The 23,003-nt window shown below is 40.3% G+C and overlaps 1 protein-coding gene across 2 annotated transcripts in view; it reads right to left on the bottom strand.

Annotated features, from left to right (window-relative positions):
• Positions 1 to 4,178: 4,178 nt before the first annotated feature.
• Positions 4,179 to 23,003, bottom strand: part of pdxdc1 (pyridoxal-dependent decarboxylase domain containing 1) — a 36,059-nt gene continuing 17,234 nt past the window's right edge. For both annotated transcript variants that reach the window (XM_042504481.1, XM_042504480.1), the window contains exons 14-23: positions 18,285 to 18,345; positions 16,687 to 16,757; positions 16,020 to 16,125; positions 15,640 to 15,814; positions 14,061 to 14,179; positions 13,843 to 13,964; positions 12,977 to 13,069; positions 12,715 to 12,811; positions 11,210 to 11,308; positions 4,179 to 8,729 (exon numbers count right to left, since the gene is read on the bottom strand). In XM_042504481.1, coding sequence (XP_042360415.1) covers positions 8,422 to 8,729; positions 11,210 to 11,308; positions 12,715 to 12,811; positions 12,977 to 13,069; positions 13,843 to 13,964; positions 14,061 to 14,179; positions 15,640 to 15,814; positions 16,020 to 16,125; positions 16,687 to 16,757; positions 18,285 to 18,345 — 1,251 coding nt within the window. In that variant the 3' untranslated portion in view covers positions 4,179 to 8,421. The remainder of the gene's footprint in view (positions 8,730 to 11,209; positions 11,309 to 12,714; positions 12,812 to 12,976; positions 13,070 to 13,842; positions 13,965 to 14,060; positions 14,180 to 15,639; positions 15,815 to 16,019; positions 16,126 to 16,686; positions 16,758 to 18,284; positions 18,346 to 23,003) is intronic.

Here is a 23,003-nt window from a genome sequence, read left to right on the forward strand (position 1 = left end):
TAATTTCTTGGGTCATTTTTCTTCCGTAGCTCATTTCCTTCTTCCCATGTTTTTGAAAGAAATCAAACCAATATGCTCAGGTTTTGGGCACAAGAGGTACTTCAGCTTTGTTATAATACATATAAACTAAGTGTGTAAGTAACTTAACATTTAACAGTGTAGTGTAAAGGCTACATCTCTGGGATAATTGTGTCTAATTAAATAAACTGGAACACATGTCCTAGAAAGACAACAGGAATCATATCAGAATATTTTGTGGTTTTGAATACGTCCTCGGGCAGTAAAGCCATCCAACTATTAAATTACTAGTTTAACCAGAGGAAGTGGCCTGTGCATTAAAAGAGGCCCCTAAAGGCATAAACTTCAAAAGGGACATCTGGTAAATTCTGCTTTTAGATAAGCAGTTTCTGAAGAATGATGTAAATATTTATTACTTGTCATATGATGGTTAGTTACTCAACTCTTCTGGATAAAATCAACAAAATAAAAAGCAACAAGTCTACAATATAATGCAATCCACAGTTACTCCCTGTGAAAGATGCGGACAAAAACAATCAAATTCATTTAAAAAAGGGAACACACAACCACTGCTACATACAGCTCACAAAATGCCTATAGAGTTGAAACAACACCTCTGAGCTCAGATAGGATCTGCTGCATTACTGTGTACGTGTGTTGCAATTACTGGGTCCAATAATGTCTATGTTTTGTCTGTGGTGTAAGTGAACATGTACTTCTTATGACCAGTACAGAATTGATATTGGTAAAGGGGGGCATTTGGTTTTGCGAGTCACAAGTAAGGCAAGTCTTGTGCTGCCTTCACATGCTCCTCAGAAAAATCGTACTTCCTAGTTGTACTGTCGTAATTACCATATACACAAATTCAAGGGCTCAGGGAAATTTAAAAAAAAAAGCAAAAAACATGGATATTAGAAGTAAAAAAGTTGTATTTTTTGTGGCTGATGTTTTACCAAAAGCAATAAAAAAAGGGTTAGCCCTATTTTTTTCCCAGTAGAAAATTATTAACTTTCAACTGGCGCTCAGTAATCATATACAAAGGTTGTATCCTCACCACGGCGGCCGTGGGTTCGATTCCAGCCTCAGCCCTTTGCTGCATGTCACCCTCTCTCCCCCTTTCATGCTTACTGTCCTGTCCATTAAAGGCAATAAAAGCCCCCCAAAAAATCATAATAAATAAATACTCCTCTTTCATTCAGCTGATTGTATGTGGTGCACAGCAAGCACCACTAGAGCTCAGTCTCCAGTCTCTACTGATGGAAGAGGCATCTGTTAGTGCAGCACATTTTTGCCGTCATATTCCCCAGTGAAATTTCAGGAGTGTATGAAGGTATGAAATATTACATACTGCACAAGCTTACTGCAAGTCCTTTTTTGATTTTGTCAAGTCGAGTCTAAAGACATCAAATTTGTGACTCAAGTCTGACTTGAATTCAAGTCATGTGACTCCACTTTAATCCTCTGTCAGTTTCATTCCACCAACATGCTGTCACAAAACTGGTCGTCTTTTAGTTTTATCACAGCTGAAATTTCTATGGATTAATCCAAACACTACTCTGTTTTTAGCTACGTTACAGATACACTGTAGAATTAACCTTTTTCCTTCACTTGTAAAATTCTGTTACAATGTCTTAAAATGCAATTATACACATAGAATGCTTCCATATTATGAACTGCATTTTGTCAGAAAATGTGCTTTTTGTTATTAAAGCCTGACATTTATTTATTTATTTATTTTGCTTTTCTTGTTGGCTTTCATTTATTCCTGTGTCAGACATCTGGGGCTCATGTACAATTACAAAAATAACCAAGAATGTATACTGACTAACCAAACCACACTTAATGACCAACTCCAAACAGTACAAAGGAAGACTTTAGATCAGATGGAGAGGTATTTTTTAGAATTCTAACTGAGCCACAGAAAGCTGTGGCCTCACATTAAGACTAGAAAACTTTGAATTGATTCTGTTGAGAGAGAATGTACACACAATGTTGAAGCAATTCTGTAAACTAATGGTAGAAAAAGTTGGAAAAGATTCTCAGTCATCCAGGTCATTGTAATTCTAAGTGCTATATCATAGGTACCTGGATTTGCTTGAATTTTTGAAGACATTTTACCTCTCATCCAAGAGGCAAAATGTCATCAAGAAACTCAAGCAGGTCCAGGTATCTATGATATAGCACTTAGAATTAATGGTAGAAAAGAGTCTGCGTATTAAATACAATCAATCATTGAGACAGTGACAGAGGCAGGACGCTCAAGGACATTTCACAAATCAAAAGTTCTTCATCAAATATGTTCTGCAGGGTTACAAAGTTATTGATTTAGCTTCGCATTGTAATCACACAACAGAAATAATCATCAACACCATTCTGCTTCACTTCCACCATGTAAGAAATTAAATAAAGAACAGTAGTAAAGAAATTATCTACAGAATAAGTGCAATACAGCTGAAAAATATTTTTCTGTAATCTTCATTCACACTGTGTTCTTTCCTCATAAAAACACAATATTAACCCACAGTTTACAACTCTTTATGCTCAATGTTCCACCAGTGCTTAAGGTTGTGTTTTGGCATATCCCATTGTTTTCATATGGAGTTTTTTTACATTCAGCACCTCCATGAATACACATTTTAAACCATTCTGCCAAAACTAGCGACACTCATTCACTCCCATTAAATTTCAAAACACATAAAATCAACAATAAGCTCTCACTGAAGAGAAACTGTTCCTCATGTTGTGTGAAGCTGCATCAAACTACCTAAAGATCAGGCAACAGGTGCTCTTAAGTTTAGAGAAGTTTGCATCACAGCTTCATATCAAGTGTGAATTCATTAACCACTTTCATTGCCTGCAATCCCCACTGGATCTTGTGCCAAAATAAAATTTAGATGAAGACTTACACTGAGACATTAAGGCCTCTAGACAAGGTGTGATAACAGTGATCTCACAGTTTGTTACATGTCGCACAGTGTGAGATGGTCTAATGCAGGCAACTTTTACCATCAAAATGGCCATTTTTGGCAAAAACAAACAAACTACTAGAATTAAGAACATTATGATGTCACAGTGAAGTTGACATTTAACCTTTTGGACATGAAATGTCATCGCTTTATCATTTTATCCTATTAGACATCTGTGTGAAATCTTTTCATGATTAGCGTATGAATTCTTGAGTTATGGCCAAAAACATGTTTTTGAGGTGACAGTGACCTTTGACCACCAAATTTTAATCAGTACATTTTTGAGTCCAAGTGGATGTTTGTGCCAGATTTAAAAAACAAAACAAAAAAAGCTCTAAAGGTGTTCTTAAATTATCACATTCACAATGAGATGGATGCAAGGTCAAAGTGACTTTGACCTCTGACCACCAAACTCTAATCAATTTATTGTAGAGTCCAATTGGATGTTTGTGCCAAATTTAAGGAGAAAAAATATCCTATGTTCACAAAAATAAGACAGATAAGATAACAATGAGCTTTGACTTTTGATCACAAAAACAATTATCAGTTAATTGTTGAGTACAGGTGGACGTTTGTGCCAAATTTGAGGACATTCCCTCAAGGCATTCTTGAGATATCGTGTTCACAAGAATGAGATGGACAAAACATAATGCCTCCAGCCGCGGCTACTGCCGGCACAGAGGCATAAAGAAAATCTGTCTGGAACAGCAACACATATTTAAGCCGTACAATGAAGGTAACATAGCCTTTGAAGTCTAAATTAACCCATCGACATGACTAATAAGTCTAAACAAGCATTCATTAATATGTTTGACTATGAGATGGCTCCTCTGCAGTGGACTTTTTAATGATTAATTGGTACTTTAATTAACAACCGCTAGTGAGGACAAGCAAAATTTAGAAGAAGAGCCACCAGGCTGTAGACATGTGATGCACCTTTTGGTTGACGAGATGTTAAAACATTTTTTATTCAGTGTATAGGCTACATATTATTTACAGTTGGAGAATAAGAATCACTTATAAATAAAGTTATTACTTACAACGATGTTAAATGAGACTTTAAACGTTTTAAAAAATAACTGTTATTCAATTCCATGTAATTTTCTGTCAAATATCCCTTTTCCACCAAATTAGCTCATGCAAGCAGGTTTTTTAAATACAGGTAAACCTGCTAAAAAAAAAGCTATAGACTCCAATCCCACAGAGCTGTGTGCACGGCTCTGCAGCAGACACGCGTGTGTGGGGGGTTGTTTTGGTGTTTTTGTGCAACGTTACAGACAGGTTGGAGAAGACAGTAGAGAGCAGCATGGACAGAGGTCTGTGAAAACCTAACCGTGGTAACTTCTCTTTATCCTACTAATTCAGTCTCTCTTTCGGACTCCTGTATAGGAGGAGATGGACGGTAATTTGTGTCGGCATGTCATTGCATTTTGGTGGTTAAAGAGCTGAAATAAGCGCGTTCAACTGGGTGTTGTGTTCCCATCAATGCTGATCCGAGATGGAGGCGATAAATACTTGTGACTACTGAAGAGTCATTTGACCTGCATATGAATGCCTACTGTAAACTTTCATTTTGTACTAAAAATCCAGATGTTAGCAGGTTTTTAGTGCAGTGGGAAAGCCTGGAGTCACTGGAGAGGGGTCAACTTTCCCTGGTAAAAAGCAATATTGGTCAACCTGTCAGACCATTTGATATCAGTTTCTAGGGCCTGTATGTGAGCAGTTACAGTGTGATGTTGGCAGGAATATTTTGGCATAGGCTGTCTTTCATCTCAAAAGTTATGAACCAGTTGTGGGTGGGGCTGTCAGCCTCACAGTGAAATCTAGGACCACAGATTTCACCACATTTCTCCAACTACTGACAGACTTTCATCTGGAATGGCCAAAACACACAGTGTATAGGGCCCTTTAGAATCTACCCTCAAAAATGTCTGGGACATTGTCCCACTGTGGTGGACACACTAAAAAATCATGTGTAAAACATGAGTGCAAAAGGAATGCAAGAAACGAAGAACATCTCAAACCGTGATAAATTGTTCCTTAAAGTTGCTCTCATTCATTCAGCACACTGGTGGTGTGAGAGCTGTTTGAACTTTCTGAACTTCTGCACACAGAAACCTTTTAAGAGACATTAATAAAATACAACATGCTCATCAAACCCTGTGCTATCTGTCACTATTTGTATTAAAAGACATCAAGGGCAAAAGGGCAAAAGTGTGGAGAATTACCAAGCCAGAAGAATCAAACCAAAGAACACGAGCAAACAAAAACAAACTGAACAGATAGAAACATCCATTTAAGCCTCTGATATGGCACTTGGAAAATGTGTGCGTGGTAATCAGGACAGGATGTACTTGGACGCAGGTCTGGCAGGATGTTTTTGGCAAAGAAAAGAAATATTCCTACAGTGAAATACCTGTGAAGCAACACTCCTCCTTCACAGGCCATTTTTTACTCACGTTGCATTATTGACAAAAATAAAACTACATTCACATAAAAATCAAAAACTCGACATTTCTGTTACCTTGGCTGCATGTGCAATAATAAAAGGGAATTTGACTTTGATTCACAGAGCAGTGGCTGGAGTTGAAATAGTAAAATGGAGTATTATTGCCACTGTTAGAACACAACTCATTAAGATTCTGAGAATGAAGTCATCGTATTTCTGGGAAAAAGGCATAAGACTATGAAAATAAAGTTGTAGTTTTACTAGAAAAGGACATGATATTATGAGACCAAAGTCTTCATTTTTAGAGAATAACTTGAAATATTTTGAGAACAAATTTGTCTTGTAACAAGATAAATTTCTTTTGTTCCTAGGCCATAGTGAATATACAACAGCCTGTCAACTGCAGATTGTGCGGTTTGTTTAGGGGTTGTGATTGGTTAACCCTTTAAAAGCTGGAGCGACATCACTTTTCTTGTGCGGTTTTCAGAGGCCTTCGCAAGTCCGAACCTTTGAACCTTTTTTTTTAAGCCACCTTGACTCCTTGAAATGCGCTATATAAATCCAATGTATTATCACTATTATTATTATTAAAGAACATTGGTGCGATTTCTTCCAAAAACACAGGGAAAAAAGGCAATGAGATGCTTGGTTAGAAATGTTCAACAAATGACATGGAATTAGTAAATTAACTTTGATAATAAGTAATAAGATAATTTGCTCAGGTTTCAAAGCATGTATTGGAAGATTGTAGGTGTAACTGTGGGACACATGAACTCATTTTTTGATTTCAGTTTTGTTTCAGTTAGTTTCCGCAGTTTGTTTGCTTTTTTTAGTTGTTTTTATTATTAATTTTTTTTGTTTTTGTTCAGTTTTTATTTATTTATTTTATTTAGTTTGTTTTTTTAAATTATAATAGAGGAATAAGAACTTAAGAGTAGATATTACGCAACAAACACAACACTTTGCAAAGGCAAGTGACATCCTCGTCTTAATAAACATACGTATAAATGCCTCCTTGTGCTGGTTGTGTTGACAAATTGACCAAATTGATGAAAACTAAAACTAAAGACAACAGAGCTGTATACTGCATTGTACTGTACTGTACACTGTATACTGTATACTGGCAGGAAAATGGATGCAAACACAGATGTTTTGAAAGGAAAAACATGAACTGTATATGTGTACAGTCAGGCAGTGGTAAAAAAAAAAAAACTACTCTATTCAATTCAATAATTAAGTATTTGTATATTAATAATAAATTGGTTCTCAAAATATAACATTATTCTTATAATATCATGCTTTTTTTCTTGTAAAATTACCACAACTTCTTGTGATATCGTGTTTTTGTAAGATAATTTGATATCATAATGTGACTTTCATATAATCAAACTTGGAATTTCATAATTTTTTTCCTCATAAAACTCTATCTCAAATTATTACCAAGCAAGTGACATTTTCTTAGTTCTTAAAATTATTTTTTGTCATATAACTAATCATATAAAATGAGTTTGAGATATATTAACTTTTTTCCACATGAAATCACAACTTCATATCCATAATGTTGTGACTTTTTTTCTTAAAATCTTTTGACTTCATTCTTTATTTTAGATTTCTTTTAGTGCAAATGTGAAGGTAGTGTTTGAAGGTCAAAAGCAAGTGACTGCTATAATCAGTAGGATTTTTTAAAAATTAAATATATTATGATACTCTACTCCTTCTACACAGAATTATTTTATGATAAATAATTATGTTAGTAATTTGATGGGTTAGATATAGAACATCTATGGAGACTATTTACAGTGTGATCTCAGTGACACTTTCATACTGAGCTGCTGGATTTCCGGTTCAGTTTTTGGATGTGAAGATTAAATGGGGACTGTGATCCTGAAGTGATCAGGTTTCTGATTAAAGCTGAAGACTTTGTGTGAGTAATATGTCTGCTGCTCTGCTCTGATCCAACACAACACCCTGAAGAGCAGAGTGTGAAAACAAAGCTGGGATGGATGTCACTCTGAGAACTCTCATCCACTCTGACTTGAAGGAAAATCCACCCTAAAACACTTCATCCTGTCACTCAGTGTATTCTTGTTCTACCAGTGAATACAGGGCCAATCAGAGATGATTAGAAGTGGGTAGTTACATTTACGCTGTTACATAAGTAACTTTAAGTAACAACAGCAACGCCACCTCTTCTGTTGGCGTGAAAACTGGCAATGCGTGGATCCTCGGAGAAAGTTGATGTCACAGCTGCACTGCACGCATGCGCATTATGTTTTAGACAAATAGCCATGCGCGAGTATGAGGACAACTATAACACCACAGGCAGACTTAAGTGTCACTCTATCCAACAGTAAGTAACAGCCCCACTTCATCATCCATCCAGACAAAGGTGTCAGTTCTCGTGCGTTCGCCATCATCTTTTTTTGTCTTTTTTACTATGGATGTATTAAAGAAAGTCTGGATACAGGCATGGAGGCGGGGCCCCTTTCATTCATATCAGAACTGCTCATTGGTGTGTGGGATAATTATTCTTTTAAGTCACTCTAAGTAACTTTAAGTTTGCGCAGTTTGATGGAAACCTGTTGAGAGATACTGGGAGAAACTGAAACTGCATGCATATTTCACTACATTAAGTTTTATGTATATCAGGACACGTTAGAGTGAGAGCATGTGCAGTTTTGGGAACAGTTAAAAGGCATTCTGGGAATTGTGGGAAACACATTTCTCAGACTGCTGCAGTAAAAGGTGATACGTTAGAACACTTTATCACTAAATAACTAGAATACACTGAACTGAACATCACAGTATCAGAGGATCCAGGGTGGATTTAAACTTCTGACAGAGACAAACAGCCCAAACTAGCTTCACTGCTTTTCCCTTTAAATCTGGAAGAATTAGATTCACAAAGAAATAACACCGTTCTGTTAACATCTGTTAGGCTGGTACCATTTAGTGGACGGCTGGAGGACACCTGCACAAAGAGTAGTCCTATCTGGCGCTCTGCTCCACCTCCTGGCCTTGAGGCTGCCTCTCTTTCTCCTCCTTCTCCTCTTCCTCCTCCTCCTCCTCCTCTTCCTCCTCCCTCTCCTGCTCTTCCTGTGTGTGCTTCTGCTCAGAGGACTCTGGGATTCTCTCTGGTGTGACATCACTCGCAGTGTGAGAGTCCTCCTCAGGTGGTGGGGGAGAGGCAGGTGGGGTGCTGCTCTCCTCCCTGGTCGTCTCCTCTGGGTGTCCAATGGAGCTGGTTTCACTGAAGGAGTCGGAGCCCGCCCCTGAGCGCCGGAATAACCTCTGACCTGTGAGGACAACATTGAGACAGGAAGTACACACGGTGAGTGTGATGTCATTTTCTACAGATTCTGAGAGTGTCAGCGGTAACAAAGAGCTCAGGGAGTGAAATTAACATGCGCTATTTCCACACTCTGATGAAGATCTCAGTTTGATTGAAACATTGCATGATAGAAATTCCAGGGAACTTTACATACAGTGTGCAGATCTTTAGTCTGATTCTTGTCCTGCTGTGATTTTTTGATCCAGCATCTGTACAAGTTTGTTTGATTCATGTAACCTACAAACTGTTTTACTCCAAAGAAGAAAAACATCAACCCGCAAGCTACAGTATCTAACATTAACTTGATAACCTACAGCAGTAGGTGCAGCATCTGCAGTAATGCTGCACCGATCCGCCTGTCGATCTCCCGCTCCATCCTTCCCTCACTCGTGAACAAGACCCCGAGGTACTTAAACTTCCGGCTGGGAATCATGGCCTCGGATTTGGAGGTGCTGATTCTCATCCCGGCCCCTTCACAACTGGCTGCAAACCGATCCAGTGAGAGCTGAAGGTCACAGCCTGATGAAGCCAACAGGACCACATCATCTGTGAAAAGCAGCGACCTAATCCTGAGGTCACCAAACCGGACCCCCTCAACACCCTGGCTGCGCCTAGAAATTCTGTCCTTAAAAGTTAGGAACAGAATCGGTGACAAAGGGCAGCCCTGGTGGAGTCCAACCCTCACCGAAAACGAGTCCAACTTACTGCTGGCAATGCGGACCAAGCTCTGGCACCAGTCATACAGGGAACGGACGGCCCGTATCAAGAGGTCCGATACCCCATATTCCAAACACCCACAGGACTCCCCGAGGGACATGGTCGAATGCCTTCCAAGTCCACAAAGCACATGTGAACTGGTTGGGCAAACTCCCCTGCACCCTCAAGGATCCTGCCAATCTTGCCAGAGCTGGTCCACAGTTCCACAACCAGGACGAAAACCGCATTGCTCCTCCTGATTTCGAGGTTCGACTGTCCCGTGGACCCTGCTCTCCAGTACCCTTGAATAGACCTTACCACAGAGGCTGAGGAGTGTGATCCCCCTATTGTTGGAACACACCCTCTGGTCCCCCTTCTTAAAAAGAGGGACCACCACCACCCTGGTCTGCCAGTCCAGAGGCACTACCCCCAATGTCCTTGCAATGCTGCAGATTCGTCGCTGTCGCTGCTAATGTGAGCATTGAAGTCCCCCAGCAGAACGAGGGAGTCCCCAGAAGGAGCACTCTCTAGAAACCCCCTCTAAGGGTGGATACTCTGTACTGCCATTTAGACCATAGGCACAAACAACAGTCATGATCCGTCCCCCCGCTCGAACGCAGAGGGAGGCTATCCTCTCATTCACCGGGGTAAACTCTAACATACAGGCACCGAGCCGGGGGGCAATAAGTATTGCCACCCCTGCCCGGCACCTCTCACCAGTGGCAACTCCAGAGTGGAAGAGAGTCCAAGAAGGCTGGTTCCGCAGCCCATGCTATGTGTTGAGGTGAGGCCAACTATATCTAGTCGGAACTTCTCAACCTCGCGCACCAGCTCAGGCTCCTCCCCAACTAGAGAGGTGACATTCAACGTCCCTAGAGCTAGCCTCTGCAGCCAAGGATCGGACTGCCAAGGTCCCCACCTTCGGCTGACGCCCAACTCACACAGCACCCGACCCCTTTGGCTCCTCCTATGGGTGGTGAGCCCACGGGAAGGAGTCACACGTCCCCTCTTCGGGCTGTGCCCGGCCGGGCCCCATGGGTAAAGGCCCGGGCACCAGGCCCTCGCCATCAACCCCACCCCCAGGCCCGGCTCCAGTGGTGGAGTGGTGGCCCCGGTGACCCTCCTCTGGGCAAGGTAAACTTCAAACCATTTGTAACATTCATCAAAAGGGGTGCAGTGAGACTATATATATTTCCACATTTTCTCTAAAATAACATTCCCTAAATCCTCAAATAGTGGCCGAGACACACTTTTTAGAGATATGTGGTTCTTTGACAGCAATGCTTCAAGCATATATGATGTTATAGAATATATTGCATTGCTGTAGTTTAAACTGCCCAAGAGTATATACAGGAGTTAAAATAAGCTTTACCTTAAACTCCAGCAGTAAAGTGGAATATACATATCAATAATATTCCAAAAACTGCAGTCAAACACTGACAGGGAACATCTAACCGCACAATGAACACTTTAAGTAAATTTTGCTATAAAAAGGCAAGTTTTACCCCTAAAGGAGCTGGGCGAAGTAAGAGTATATCAAATATCACTACATGTTGACCAAATTGATATTGACATTGAGATGGTATAACAAAATTGTCACAATATCAGCTATTGACTATCAACCATGACTATTGGTTCACAAAATATGAAGACAATGATGCTTTTGATAAATAATAATCATCAGTAATGTGGATGTAATGATAAGTGGGTAAAGGCAAGAACAGCTAGAAGAAAGACAGACAGTCGTACCTGGCTGCTTCTTTGAGGAGGAGGTGGGAGTTTCCTGAAAGGCCGGCCTGCCTGCCTGAGCCTTGGTGGAGTATGTCGCCTCCGTGGAGTCCAGTGAACCTGTGGACACACACCATCAACATGTATGTTACACACAAATACTGACACACACTGACATACTTTGATGTAAACTTGGTTAGCTATGGTTACAGCTCTATATGTGGCAGCACAGATGTCTGCCAGGTGTGTCTAAAGGCATGTGTGTGAGCAGCAGGACGTGCAGGGCTGGCTGTGTGTCTACCCTGTATGCACAACAACAGTAAAATGGATCTCACTCTATTGTTCCTCCCTGCTCCCTTACAATCAAGGAGGCAGCAGCAACATATCAGGTTTGGAATTACCCTTTAAAACCTGGAGCAAAATTAGCTTTCTTGTGCTGCATTCAGACGCCTTCAGCATGCATTTAAACCTTTGAAGCACATGAAAATGGATTTGATTTCCTTTCAAATACATGGCTGATAAGGCAATGAGCAACTTAACAAGAGATGTTAGAAAAATTAGTAGAAATTAACAAAAGGTGAGAAGAAAATGACCTTAAAATTTGTCTTAAAAACAAAGAGAACAGATAATAGTAGAAGCTAATCATATATATATATATATATATATACCCTTTATACCCTTTTCTTTTTCTTTTTTTGCTAAATTTTCAGATAATTTGCTTGTAACACATAACTTGTGACTTTTTCCAATGTTTTTGAAAGAAAATAAGCCAATTTTTCTCAGATTTTAAAGGGTTAATCTGCAGATGATCCAGTTAAAAATGACACCAAACTTTTCAATTGAATGTCAGCTTTTGAGCCACAACAAAGGGAATGTGTGGCAGGCAAGAGAAGGTAATGTTTGTTTTTAGCCTAGTCAACTGCCAGGAATGTCTTTTGCTGCATGTTTTTTTTTGAAGACTTGCAGCCCATACTAGCCGTGAAGTGAGAATTCAGCAGAGATTGCCAGTCAAAAAACAAAAAACAAACAAAAAAACTGTCAATAAAACTGATGTTTAACATCCATGAATCACTGCTACCATAAGATTCTATGGCACACAGTCGTAAATTTGCACACCAAATATTAGGCTGATTGATCCAGTAGTTTGTGAGATAAAAAGACAGATGCACACACTCACAGACAACCAGGCTTACACCTGGCAGAGATCATGAACATTCCTATACTTTCAGCATGTCTTAAAAGGTGGTATCTTTTACATCATATGTGTATTTTAGACATGTGAACATAAGCCTTTGGGTAACTTCCAGAAGACAATGACAAAGCAGCCATGTTGGTTGAAGTTTGAAAAACCTGCTGTGATATTCATATGGCACTGGACCGTGCATTTTGAATAATCACACACACCCTCTTCCTGGTGCTGTTGCGCTTCAGCCTCATCACGGGGGTTCAAAAGTCACACCTGATGTGACATAACAGTGACTTCACAGTGTCATCTATAATTGTCACCATACAACGACAAAGTGTACCTGCAGCCAGGTTGAAGGTCCTGCCCTTTACGGTGCTTTCAAATGGAGAGAACCAGTTCAGCACCGAGCCGACCAGAGGAAGCTGTCTGAGCATCCCCTACACACACACACACACACACACACACACACACACACACACACACAGAGTCAGATATCTGAATGGAGCTTGTATATTCACACATACACACACACATACACACACACACGCACGCACGCACACACGCACGCACACACACACACACACACACACACACACACTGACCTCTTCCATGAGTCTCTCCTCGTTGGCCTTCTGCAGCTGCAGCTCTGCTTCCAGGATGCCTTTCCTCACCACCTCTGTCATGTTCTCCAGTAGCTGCACAGGAAAGAGTCACTGTGGCTTACACATGTCATGTATCAAAAAACAGCAATACAGCAGAGTGGGTATTCCACTTAAGCAACTTGTTTAGTATTTATTAAATGAATAAATAAGAGCTGGACTGTTTTTCTTTTCTTTTCTTTTTTTTTTGTTTGTTTGTATGTATGTTTCTTCTCCTTTCCTTTTTGTTTGTTTTTTTCTTAAAAAAAACAACAAACTATTAGTATCATTGTTAATTTTACAACATATACTTCTAATTTATTTTGATTGAATTTATCTCTTTCCCACTTTAATGTTAAAAACAGAAAATGTTGTAAGTTTGCCGTGCTGAATCATGTACACCAATTTTAATTCCACTAAAAAATGTAATTAATAAAAAAAAAAAAGAAAGAAGACATGCGCTAAAAAGGCTCCTTCTCAGACAGACGGTGAGTACAGGTGTTCCAGTACAGACAGTATGGGTAAGATAAAGAATTTTTTGACCATAAAAGAATACAAACATTTTCTAGAAGAAACATAAAATATAATCATGAACTTGAAAATGAGCAACACAGGTCCTCTTTAAAGATAGGGTAAAACTACACAATGACCCTTAATGATTATCATCATTCCCATTCAAATAATTAAAAAAGAAGAGTTGCTTTGTTGGTATTGGGTAACAGGCTAAGGACTAAATGTAAACTATTTGTTTAATCTTTGCTTTGACTTTTTGCAACTATCAAATTACCTTCAAGTATCGTACAAATTGGAAGAAAAAATAAAAAAATTACCCTTCCGCTTTCCTCGATGTCTCTCCCGAGCGCTGCTACCATATCCACCAACTCTGTGACATCAACGTCCTCTGTAACCATGCCAACGAAGATACAGTCCTGCTCTGTCCCAAACTCAGGGCCTGGGAAGAGAAAACACAATGGAAAAGGAGTGAAAAACAGAATAAATACTGAGAAACATTTGTTTCTAGGCCTCTCTGATTGTAAGAGGAACTAACCAGTGGAGAAAATGATGTCAGTGTCCAGGTCTTGTAGTTTCTTGAGCAGCTCGCTGTTGATTTTCTCCAGCTCCTGCTTCCTCTTGCTCTCATCCATCCCCTCAGCCTGAGGTTCGTACCTGAACATCAACACATCTGTCACAGTCCCGCTGAGCTCCACAGCCAATCCCAACATTGTTAACAGCATACAGCAAGCAGAAATGGGATCAGTAATGCTGATCTGATGAAGTGATGTGGTTTCTTGTTATTCAGACAGTGTGTGTCCGTCACAAAAATGTTCCTTGTGGCTTTATTCAGATATGGACTGATGTGTAATGCTCTCTGGTAAACAGCGGGGGAAGTACATGTGAAACTTCTGTACAAAGTCTGGTCTATCCATAACCCTCACTTTCACTGATTGACCCTCATTAGATAGACTAGCACCTGAATTACCTGACAAACTGTCTAAGTAACTGTAACCAACCAAACCCCAATCCTTACCTGTAACCCCGGCACAAACTACAGGGGACCCGGGGGGCTGTGATGAAGATAATGATAATGATGACATTATTGTGCTCATCCGTATGTAATGGGTACTCTTAACCATTGTGGATAAGAACTGGACCCATTGTAGGCAGCCTGATAGACACATAGACAGGTCATTGAACCCAGCACTTGGCGTGGGTCCGCTCAGCCCCTCTCTTTCTTTCTCAGTTTCTAATGATGCTGCTGCTGCTGTCACACACATAGCGACAGGAATGACCATTTTACCCAAAAGTTATTCATGGGTTGAATGACTGAATCGAGTCATTACGGCCCTAGTAGCAAGAAGGCACATGTTTGCAGCCATGAATGTGTCTTTGCGACAAGAGTCACAGCCAGTCATCTTCTCTTTCAAGCATGTGTAAGTCTCTTCCTCCAAAAGTCCTGGTTTAGTTCACACACTGCCTGTTCCTGTGCATTACATTGACCTAAATCTCCACCCACTCCAGCCAGTTAATCAACTCTCTCTGTTGAAGCACCCTCTTATCAATGCATTTCATGTGCCCCATGTTCTGGGGGCCAGGTCCCTGGCAGCAGCCCTGGTTTGATTCTAACCCAACCCCCCCGCATGTCGCTCCCTCACTCTATCTTCAGCTGGTCTGTGATTGTTTTAGAAAAATACAAACCAGAGCACTGTGTTCTCTATACCAGAATGACAAAATGAATCTCCATCAACATAAATCTCAAGTAACTGTCAATACTGTTTCTTGTTTACACACCTGCATTGCATGTATTTGTGGTTACAAAGTGTGTAAATGATTTGTCATTTTTTTCTGTGTCTGAAGCAGCATACTGAGGCAGCTGCATTGATAATGTTAAAAAATAGGTAACAAAAGGTAAAAATTGAGCCAAAGCAGTCAGACTGCAGGCCTGCTACACAGAAAACTAAACAGACCAAGAAAATAAAAACCTTTCTCTGTATTGATGAAGTTGTTGCATGATTCCTGCTCTTTTTGGGTTTGTACTCACATGATTGAATGTACTTACTGTAAGCCATTTTAGATAAAATGTAAATGTTTTGTACATGTCAGGTGCTTTGGAGCCTCTGCACTCTTACCGGACAACCCCAAGGCCGGGCCAGCTCAGCTCCTCTACGTACGAGAGCGAGGGGGCGTGTCTGTGGATCTCCTCTCTGAAGTCCTGTCTGAGGCACATGGTGGAGCACATCACAGGCACCAGCTCTGACAGCTTCTCCACCAGCTGCTCCACATTCTCCTGCTGCGTCCCCAGAACTGGACAGGAAGGAGAAAGTCAAGGTCACGGCTGCTTCCTGGTGAGGTTCTAACCCTTTCTGACAGTGTTTAACATGTATGAAAAATAAATCAAGCAAAACGTCTTGCATGTTAGTGTGTGTGTGTGTGTGTGTGTGTGTGTGTGTGTGTGTGTGCGCGCGCGTGCGCGCATGTGTGTGTGTGTGTGTGTTTGTGTTGATGTTACCTGCAGCAGTCAGGAGGGGACTGAAGCGAACACATGTACCTTCGTCCTCAAGCTCCACCACATCTACCCCACTGGTAGGAACCAGCTGAACCAGTTGTTCACCCAACTGCACCCAGGAAATATTGTAAAGAAATAGATCAACACTCATAACAAAATTATCTGTTTTATTTTGTGGACAAAAGTTCAGTTGTGACTTTTTAAACCATTGTTATTGTGAGTGGGAAGAACTTCTTCCCAGCGTTTCAAAAAGGCACTCTTACCACTTTTTTTCAATGTTATGGGACATGTGGTTACGTTTCTATGACAACAATATCATGCCACTAATGTTTGCTAGGTAGCTAATGTAATGCTACATTAATAGAGGGTTTATTATACAATCAACGAAAAGATTACAACAAGTACAGTTGTGTAAACACGACACTCACCAACAACATTCAGTGTCTGGTAGATCTGCTCCCACACTTTTCTTTGTTGTAATAGTTTCTGACAAACACATATGGTAGCTAAAGAAGTGGCACTGGCATAATCAGCTCCTTTCTAAAGGGCAGAGATTTTCAACAGGAGGCACTCCGAGCAGCCCAGAGAAAAGCCGGAGCCCTCTAAAAAAGACACTGGTCGCTGAGCTTTTTCCTCTAGGCTCCATGTTGGAGGAGGAGGAAACACTCACCCATCTGTTGAAGGTATCAAGCACCTCTTTCTCCCCAGCACAGTAACCTTCCACTGAACCCCCACTGGATGCTATTAGCACAAGGAGAAAGGGAAATGGTGACTCGAGTTATGACCCAACAATATACTATACTATTTCTTGTATATTGATATTACTATCTAGCTGTTATCTCAATTATTCTTTTACTTTGTCATTTTTTTTTAGCATGGAAGTTCATTTCTGAGAATTTGGGAACAGTATGTGGAACATGAAACAAGCTCAAAAGAACAACTTCTCAGAGCTATCAAGGCCATCTTACTGTCTTCTTAAGTGAGAGAAAACACTTCAGTGTAGAAGAAACCTGGATATGCTGAGGTTAGCACTTGGTTTGGGCAGTATCAGGGTATATCAGGGTATTTAGAAATCCCACCGGTATGTTTTTAAGTACCATCAAAAATATCGACCTCTTAACTTCATACTGAAGAGGCTGTCAATGTTTTATATGCAGTGCACATCATGCGCCACTGGAGGTCGATGCTGAGCTGACTGTGAGCGGAGAAGAAAACATTTCAAGACTGTAAACAGCCGGTTAACAACGGCCCCTGTCGTGTCCACAACATCAAAGAGAGCAGAGAGACCGCAGAGAAAACAGCTTATTTTCAAATCCAACCTGGTGATTGTTAGTAGAGTGGAATGGCAAACTAAATGATTAATGAGACCAACCTAGATGGTAGTGGTGAGTTTTATTTTCTTTACACCGTGTTTCAATAAAGTGTGATGAGTTGACGAGGCAATTAAGCTATGGTGTATGCTTGTCCTTCTCTGTTTAATTAGGAAAATGGGTGTTATAACATTACCTTCTGTTGACATTTGGTAAGTGTACAATGTACTGAATTGAGCAGAATGAAAATGGCAAGACATATACCCTGGTGAAAATCCAGGAGGGTATGAAAAATCAGATACTGCCTATATAGTACAAAAAGCTGGTTGGTGTGCGCGTTAAAATATACTATAATGTTGCTTGCCACACAGTATTAGTAAATCAAGAAGCAAGATCACTTTGCATTTTATCCATTTACCTCGCAATGCCAGGACTATCATACAGTTTGCAGAGATGCATCAAATAGAACACAATATGTTTTCATAATAATACAATAAATAACATGGCCACAGCAAAGAAACATCAATTGTGAGGACTGCTGCTTTTAGGAGCGGTGAAAAGTTGAATACATTTCTACTTAAAAATGATTGAACTCATTTCTGATTGTTATTTTTCTAAATAACCGATATATTGCAAGAAGCAGGTGGCCCTAAGTTTTTATCATATTCTTTAATATGACCCTCATTCTCAAGAATATGGACATCCTGCTTTAGCTGGAATGAGTCAATCGTTTGTTAAATGCCTCCTTTGTTTACCTACTGCTGTGGCTGTTAGGGGAATCAATTTCATCCACCATCGGTCAATTTCACCCCCATGTGGCCAGTGGCAGATGCTTATTTCCAATCCTGCACATTCTATCCTGTGGTACATCACTGTTCCATTAATGTTTCTCATTGACAAGACTCTGTATAAATATTTGCTCAGTCATATTTGTAGGTTCAGGAAGTGTGACACTTACCAGCACTACTTTCCTGGGAAAACTTGAAGAGCACCACAGGAGAGCTGAGTTCATCCTCCACCTGTTGGACACACAGAAACATGGATCAGCCACCAGACTCTCACTTAGATCACGATCATCACACTGAACAAGTGATCTGCTGTATGACATGCAAAACAACTATCATCAGCCTACAGGGTGCGACATAAACATGGATTTGACATTTTGCTTTGTGTCCATGCCTGCTGAAGCTACTGTGTGTTACATACATTTCTTGTTTGATTTGTGGTCCTTGCCTCTCAGTGGTATGGAGCAGCCAAAACCAGAGCTCCAGCTCCAGTTTAGAGCATAGATAGACTTTTTAGTACAAACTGATCAATATTTAGGCGTTATTAAGGCAATATATAGGCATTTGAACTACTCCATTATCACTGCAGTATGTGTCAAAGCAAGTCTATGAACCATGCAGCCAGGCTACCGATGCAGGCAGTACCTGGACAAATCTGTGTTTGAGTACATCACCCAGGGTTGGTGTCTCCTGTTTAGCATTACTGAATCATTTGTGTCAAATTCAGCTATGCCATTTTCAGTAAACAAATTATCTTGGTGATGTTGAATGTAGTACATTTCTTCATTTTCTGAACCACTAAGACAGGAAATAAACCCATAGTGAAACCCATTGTTGATGACATCCAGGTGAGAGGTTAAGGCAAGCATCATGCCTGGGAGGGGCTGGGATGGAGGCTAGTGTGTCTGTGGTGTTGATGTGAGGGTCATGAATAATTCACAAGCGTGTGTGGTGTTATCAAGTTAGAGAACCAGAAAAATAACTGGAATATCCAAAAGAAGAGACAAGTGGTAACTGCACCCAGGAGAAATTACAAGGTTTCATTATGCTTCACGCTAGAAGCTTGTCGCTGTCTGAAGCCTCTTTTCCAATGGTGTAATCACACCCAGGCATCGATTGGCCAGGTGTGTGGAGTTTTTGTCACACTAATTCAACTTCTTTTTTCACTTTTGTACGAGGGTCAACATTCCTGGAATGCATTGAAGGAGTGACTGTTAAATATAAAATACATGATGTTATCCCTTTTGAACAATTGAACACATATTGCTTCTCTCTATTGGCAGTTTCAGACCAAACAGTTCTGGGGACTGCTTGATATCCCTTTTCCACCAACATGGAATTGGTTCCGTTCTGGTTCCCAAACCAAAATTTGTACCATTTAGAGCATTTCAACCAAAAATAGTGCAACTGGAACCAAAAAATAGCAGGTTTTCCATGACTTGAAGTGCAAACAGTGACAACATCAGTGGGGTGAGAAGGATGGAAAGAGAGAATGGAGATGGCAACAATGAATATCAATGAAATGACCGTACATATGTCTCATTAATAGTTGGTTCATGCTTTTTCTTTTTGAGTAAAACAAAAATCTGTAATAACAGAACAAAATTTTGCTGGTAATCAATGTAATCCACAATTTTGCCAATAATGGTTAAATCTGTTGTGCCTTGAACAACGCCCTCTGTTGATGACAACTTGTGGAAATGCAAGCTGGTTTGGTAGATAGCACCAAGGCTATAAGAATCCTCAATGGAACTGGTTCATGAATAAGAACTAATTTGGTGGAAAAGGGCTAAGGGAGGAACTTCTCACTCGAAAGCTCCCTCAAGCACCACATAGGACTTTCTAATGTGTTTGCATTCACACCACGTACAGGAATGCCTAGATGACATAGTGTAAGGTGGCAGCAGTTAGTATAACACCGTTACTTTGGCTTTTATAAGTCAAAACTGTGTTGTATTTCCACCATCACATATATGCTCAGTAACCTGGACTCTTTACAAGCTGTTGTTCGTCTTTTGTGTTGTCTGTCACTTATAAGCCTAACCAGATTTTAAAAACAGAAGTCAGTTCTGCAATGACTGAGCAATCAACATACACTTACAATATTTGGACCAATCACCACACACTTTCATTGATTGTGGTTCCTCTTGTGTTGGTAGAGTACCAACTCTTAAATGGGAGCTAAGAAAGTCCCTCAAAATGGCATTTTAAGATGTGCAGTTATTCCTAGTTCTAGCAGTGCAGACACAACAAAAAAGGAAGATCTTAGAACGATGAAACGTTCCTTCGGTCCAAAAATCCAAATTTCAGTGTGGCAATTCAGAACAGGTTTAAACACTTTTGCCTTTTGGATGTGTGCATTGGGTGACCAGGTACATCTGAAGCACACTCAGAGCTTCAGTTTTATCTTTTGTGGGCAAACTGTTGGTGGGCTGAAGCACATGCACCAGCTCCAGGGTTTTCTTCTCTAATTGGTGGACCCCACAGACCAACAGGCAGAGGCCACTGAAGAGGGCTAAAGTTCATTGGAAAAGTATACAACCTCAGGAAGAACCCAGGAGTAGATTAAGCAACCGAGACAGACAAGACCCAGGAGTTAACAGGCACGCCTGAAACAGATAACGGATGATTCAGGTCCATACCTGGGGCCCGCACATACAATTGCCAAGATGCTTTCAAGCAAAATGAAGAATAGACAACAATTCAGACAAAGAACCAAGAGGCAAAGGCGAGAAAATTGCATACAAAGATCACCAGATGGGATGCTTCTACTTGTACTATAAAAGGCATAGCAAAAATATGACAACAAATATTTGTTGTTCAAATATAAGACAAGTAGAGATGATAGTAAACAAAAATGAAATAAAAAATGGAGAACATCTTCTAAAGAACACCAGAATCAACACAGACCCACACAATGTGTGAACATTAATGTTATCTTTAAGCTAGTATTCAGAAGAGTGCCATGGATGCTGTCGGCCGGGACTTCTGGATACCAAAGAAATACACACAACATTCACTGCTAAGGATTAGCAGTGCAAACAAAACAAGCAACAGTACTACAGAGACAACAGAGAACAAGTGACAGTCATTACAGCCACATTGATCATTATCTGATCACCTGAAAGTCATCATAGGTTGCTCTGGACTTGCTTTATAGTAGGAGTCAGCTTTGATTAGAAGCATTGCTCTTTTATGTTAAAGAAGCCAGTTGAGGTATTGGAGCATCTAATAAGGAAACCTTTAAGATGCCTCCCTGTTGAGGTATTCAAAGTACCTCCGAGTGTAAAGATACCTAAGGGCAAACCCCAAAAATGCCGGAGGGAATTTACAGTATATCTCAATAGGCCTGAGAATCCATTCATGAGCAGGACGACATGGCTAAAGAAAACAATTCTTAGACTGTTTTTCAGGGGTATAGTGCTGCAGGAGAGGGACGCTCTGCCATGTTTTCCTCCAATTGAGGAAATAGAAAATTCACAGCTCACATATTTTGGTTAAAATTCATACACATTTTTTTTAAGTGCTTGAAGATCCAGTCGTCAATGAAGCGCACATCACTTAAGACAGACAATGAAAACAAATGGAATGGTCTAAATTATCATTTTGACATGTGAGGTGTGCTGATTGATTTGCATCTTCAACTCATGCATTGACTAAAATGCAAGAGAACATTTCACTTTAAACTTTGTAGACAGCTGCCAGTTTCTCAGTCTATAGCTTCTAACTGTTAACTAGTAAAGATGAAAAGGCAGTAAAACCCACTTCCCTTTCAAGTTCATTCCCAGCTATGACTTCTGACTTTCAGGGTTAATGAAACACAACATAAACTTACCACTTACTACTAAATAGAACACAACTTCTTGCTTTTAATGAAACAGCAAGATGATCTTATTTCACATAACTCTTATTGAGTGTGATTAGTTTTCATATTTTGTAATAATCCAGGCTAGCTCTTGTTTCAAGTGTTGGTGAAATGGACCTTTTATTTACAATGAGGGTAACAACATGCTGATTTAAGAGTTGTTATTTTTTGTTAATGGACTTGACTTGAAACAACCTGTAAAGCTTCACTTATGTCATCTACACTTGTTGCTTGTCTAAACTTTCTGACTGCCAAAACTGAACTGCGTTAACTGCCAGGTGGTCAGTCACACTTGCAAATCCCTTCAACTTTGGCGCCCACATAAGGTTGTGTACTCAGCTCCCTGCTGTACTTCATGTTAATGTGTGGCAAAAAACAGCTCCAACTCCATCATCATGTTTGCAGATGACACTGTAGTGTTTGGCCAGATCACCAACAACTATTAGAGGGCCTATATGAAAGAAGTGGGGGAGCTATCACTGTGGAGAAGGCCAACAAATTCCTACTGAACGTCAGCAAAACCAAGGAGCTGGTGTGTGTATTGGGAGGAAGCAGCACAGGGTCCACACACTCCTGACAATCAATGGGACATTTGTAGGAATGGTGAGTACATGTCACAGACAATCTGACACATCCACACATTAACCTAAAAAATTTGAAGTCTTTCTGAAGGTCCTGAAGACCGTCCGCTCTGCTGCTGAGGCATCAACAACTGGGATTTGGATTTATAAAAACAGAAGTAACTGGATGCAACAGCACATGACACATTCATTAATTATTCATGACCCTTGTATTTCTACCAAAGGCAACAAAAAAACGTAATGAGTGTGGCGAGGCATTCCCTGAAGTACCTCAAAGAACATGCCTGAGTCTTCCACATCCTAAACAATTAGGAAGAAGTGAACAGTCCATCAGCCAATGGAGACCCAAATACCGCTGAGCTGATGTGAGTGAAGGAAAATGGTCAGGAGTGACAGGAAGAAAGAAAAGGAAGAGAGGGGAGGACAAAGGGGAGCAGGGGAGTGAG

This window comes from Plectropomus leopardus, chromosome 17 (genome assembly GCF_008729295.1).
Source record: "Plectropomus leopardus isolate mb chromosome 17, YSFRI_Pleo_2.0, whole genome shotgun sequence".
In the NCBI taxonomy this organism is placed as follows: domain Eukaryota; kingdom Metazoa; phylum Chordata; class Actinopteri; order Perciformes; family Serranidae; genus Plectropomus; species Plectropomus leopardus.